Source organism: Triturus cristatus, chromosome 7, assembly GCF_964204655.1.
Source record: "Triturus cristatus chromosome 7, aTriCri1.1, whole genome shotgun sequence".
NCBI lineage: Eukaryota > Metazoa > Chordata > Amphibia > Caudata > Salamandridae > Triturus > Triturus cristatus.
The window spans coordinates 1,218,215,048-1,218,219,540 of NC_140590.1; the positions used below are offsets into that span (position 1 = coordinate 1,218,215,048).

Below are 4,493 nucleotides of genomic sequence, written 5' to 3' on the forward strand. Positions count from 1 at the left end.
TCACTCCCTTTGGCCTGTGAGAGACTCAGCGCCTGCTGAGTGTGGCTGCTTGGTGTGCACCAGATTCACTTGGACTTGGCTGCAGCAGTCGGGATCCCCTGCAGATGGGGCGCACTCAGGACCTTCAGATGCTTCACCCTTCACCCTACCTGGATGGGAGCTCTAAACATTCAATAAAAATTAGAACATTGGAATGTTGGGCGCTCCACAATAAATTCTCTGGTTCTATTTTTTTAAAATAAATCTTTTTATTGTAACAGCGCAGAATTACGTCTTTACATCATCAATATTACAAACACGCTTAAGCAGTACCACCCCTCCCCCCCCAGAGTGTTGCCAAAGGGCCTTGCAGGGCCGCTGTCCTCCTTATCTCCTGGTATGCTGTTCCCGTCAGATAATTTCTGCTTGATTCATGGCAAGGGTTGTGTCAACCACCGGAGGCAGGGACTCCCCGATATATATTCCATTTATCCCAAAAATTTCCCCCACTGTTTTGGGCAATATGTTTTGGCCACTTCATATTTGTTCTCTAGCCGTTCAAATGACATCATCTCTCTACCCGTGTGGAGGTCTCACAACCTGGAAATCCCGATTAGGTCCCACTGAGTGAAGTCTTTTCTGATGCCTGAGGCCCCCAATTGCTTTGAACCCCAAAGTGGTTGTGTCTTTGGTGAGCTTGTTTAATAAAAATATCATACGTTCCAATGCAATTGGTGATAAACTGAAGTAGTCTCATCCTTTACTATGGAATATAATTTACGTACTCCAACATATGATTTTGATGAAGAGGCTTATGAGGAATTACACACATCTGGGCATCAGAATGAATATGCAGATGAAAGAGAAAATAATTTTGATCCAGAAGACAATGAAATCGGTTTTGAAGCACAAGACTTTACAGAGAATGTTGTAAACAATATAACTATTGTAAATGAGGGCGAAATTAATAATTCTAAAAGTCATGAAATCCAAGAAGACAATTTTTTATTTAAAGGTTCACGACACACTGTGCAAGCTGTCCTACTGCTTATCATTTGCTTTGCGGTTAGATTTAGAATTTCTGATGAGGCATTAGGGGCACTACTGGACTTAATCTGCTGCATTTTACCAGTGCCTAATAAAATGATTAACTCGTTATTCAAACTTAAGATGTTTATAAAAAAATACATCACTATTCCTAAGATAAGAAACTACTGTTCCTCTTGCTATGAAAGCATCAGCGATAATGAAAAGATATGCACTAACACCCATTGTCTAAAGGATCTTACAGAGCCTGGTGCTGTTGCATTTTTTGTCCAACATTCCATAATTGAACAGCTAAATACTATGTTTAAGAGGAGAGATTTTACGGAGGAAGTGAGAACCCACAGATATGAACACTACAAACAGAATGGAAACTCTGTAATAGGTGATGTTTATGATGGAATTGGATATAAAAACCTGTTTGATGAGGGGATATTAAGTAATGAAAACAATATCTCTTTTGTTCTGAACACAGATGGAGTGAACATTTTTAAAAGTAGTAAACTAAGTATGTGGCCTGTGTATTTGATGATTAATGAGCTCTCCATAACAAAACGCAAAGCAAAAGAAAACATGCTTGTCTATGGAATTTGGATTGGGCAAAGAAAGCCATATATGTGGACATACCTACATCCTTTAACTGAGGAATTGAGTCAGTTGGAAAATGGAGTTATGTTTACAGATCATACAGGCTCTGTTTTTGTATGTCGTGCTGCACTACTTTCATGTACTTGTGATCTACCAGCTCGTTGTTTGGTTACCAACAGTAAGGAGTTCAATGGGAAATTTAGCTGTTGGTCCTGTTTACAGCCAGGCATGACTTCAAGATCTGGAATGGGGCATTGTCATGTTTTTCCTTACAATGATGATGATCCTAAAGGACCACCACGAACAACAGAAAATCTGAAGAATGATATAAATGAAACATTAGCTAAAATACAACAGGGTGAACATGAATATTCAGTTCGTGGTGTGAAAGGCCCTTTCCGGTTTCTGTTCCTTTCCCTTTTCCCATGTATTAAGGGATTTCGTTTAGATTATATGCATGGGGTCTGCGCTGGTGTAATGAAACTAATGCTCACATTATGGTTCGGGAAGCAATATGAGAAGTCATGCTTTTCAGCACACTCTTACAGAGAACTTGTTAGCAAGAGATTACAGGCGATCAAGCCTCCACTTAACATATCAAGACCTCCTCGTAGCCTTGAAGATGTCCATTTATGGAAATTCTCTGAATACAGAAACTTCTTGCTCTTCTGGGGAATTCCAGTACTAGCTGATGTATTACCCAATCAGTTATTTATACATTTTTGCCTCTTCTCAAAAGGAATATATTTACTAGATAAAGAAAGTCTAACATTTTCAGAAATCGACCGAGCAGAGACTTGCTTGCTCACCTTTGTCAAATTTTTTGGAGACCTGTATGATCAGAGGTTCATGACTATGAATATTCATCAGTTAGTGCATCTTTCAGACTGTGTACGTCACAATGGCCCACTCTTTTCAAATAACTGTTTTCATTTTGAAGACCTAAATGGCTACATAGTGTCCCACATCTCTGGAACACAAAATGTAGAAATGCAAATCCTAAATACTGTGACATTAATTCAGATGATACCATTACTAAAAGCAACCTATAATATTGATAGCGAGATAGAAAATGCAGTCAATAGACTTATGGATCCATCGATACGTGTGGAGAGAATGGAGATAATTGATGGGTGCTTTCAAATGGGGAAAGTGACTATAAAAGATTTAACAAATGATGAGTTCCTGGCAGCGCAAAAAAGAGTATCTGTATACTTCGAAAGGAAAGTAGCATCATATGATAAAATTAGTTTAAGGAAGGGTTATTGCTATGTGTATGCAGCAAACTACAACAAACTAGTCAGACGGGACCAAAGTACAATAAAATATTTAGATAATTCACAAATGCAGTTTGGAAAAGTGTTGAAATTTATCCAGGTCACAGAAATAAATAGAAAAACTCACAACTTGGCACTATTAAATCCGATGCCTTGTATAAACACATATTCCAGTGACTGCAATGTCCATCAAGTTAATCCAAGTTGGAACCAGATAATTGCAGTGTATATTTCGGAAATACTAGGAAGTTGCTGCTTTGTTTGTACCACAAAATTGTCATTTGTATGCGAATTTCCAAATCACTATGAGAGAGATTAGTGGATGCTGTTGTATTAGCAGTACCACAACATGATATAGGAGCCACTTTCTCTAAGTAGTGGATTGAACTACATTGTCTGTTATGTAACACAGTATGTGGTCACCTGGATTCTCTCTGTTGTTTAATGGAAAGTTATGTACTTGATTCTAAGATTGACCTTGTGATACGTATCCCTACCAAAATCTACTTGCCTAGATGTTTAAAAGGTCTATACCATACATTTCGGCAGGTTTGAAAACTGATCTGGGGGTACTCCACCCTGTAATTACTAGGAAATGTTATATTCACATCACTTTTAACTGCAACCCGGCCTCTCCCCCACTGTAAACAAGTAATTACCAGGGCACCCGTAAGGCTATGTGTTTACTTTTACAAAATGTTTTTATAAGTACATTTTAAGTACATTTTAAATACATTTTAAATGTTGTGTAAAAGCTAGATTTTGCCACATCTATCCATAGGAAATTCACACTGTTGTGTACTATTATCAATAAGAAAATTAAATTTCTGCTAACCATTTAGTTTAAAGAGTTTTCATTGACAAATTAAGGTGGGCTATGCGTCTCAGTCATATGTGGAGATTGTTCATTGTGTTACTGATAAAAACCCATATACTTTTACTTTATTGTAATCTTTGGACTGTTGAAAATAAACCATAGTCATATGAACAAATGGTCATAAGTGCTGGGATACTTTGACCATTAATTCATACTAATATATTAATGGAGGAAGTTGTAAGATCCTCCGACCTATACATGTGTAACTAAGCATCTGCTAGTGCACCTGTTTATTTGTTAATAATGTGATATACTATTAACCTAGCCATACCGCTCGGTTTCGCTTTAACAGTTTGGACACAAAATGCTTTGGACATCTTTTTAATATTTAATGGTTCACAATTCTGCTACGATTCAGAAGCTTGAGTAGAATGTTAATAGTGGTCCAGTAGTATTCAAATTGTTTGTATTCACTAAATGTTCTGCATTGTAAATGAAGACTATATGATTAGCAAATAAGTATTTGCTTAGTATTCTGTTAGTGTTCAAGAAATATCACTTACATATCAGTAGTCTTCATGCACTAGCCTTCCCAAAAAGAATACTACTGAATACTAAAATAAGCATAAAATAGTCTTCGAATGCTATAAAAAGACAGGTTAACCACTAAATGTAGTATTCGACTTCGGTAAGGGAAGTTGAAGGGCTGCCTGGGTCCACCGTTTGATAGGGGATATGCTAAGGGGGGGAATTTGCCAACAAATATCCTCTGCCTCCGTGAGCTCTAG

General features: G+C 37.5%; 1 protein-coding gene across 1 annotated transcript; it reads left to right on the forward strand.

Annotated features, from left to right (window-relative positions):
• Nucleotides 1–744: 744 nt before the first annotated feature.
• Nucleotides 745–3,207, forward strand: LOC146811654 (uncharacterized). The gene has a single exon (XM_085615093.1). The coding sequence runs from the start codon at nt 745–747 to the stop codon at nt 3,205–3,207; it is 2,463 nt and encodes an 820-aa protein (XP_085471219.1).
• Nucleotides 3,208–4,493: the final 1,286 nt, after the last annotated feature.

Excerpts from the sequence above, each read along its gene's own strand:
- LOC146811654 (XM_085615093.1), top strand. The coding sequence starts at position 745 with ATGGAATATAATTTACGTACTCCAACATATGATTTTGATGAAGAGGCT.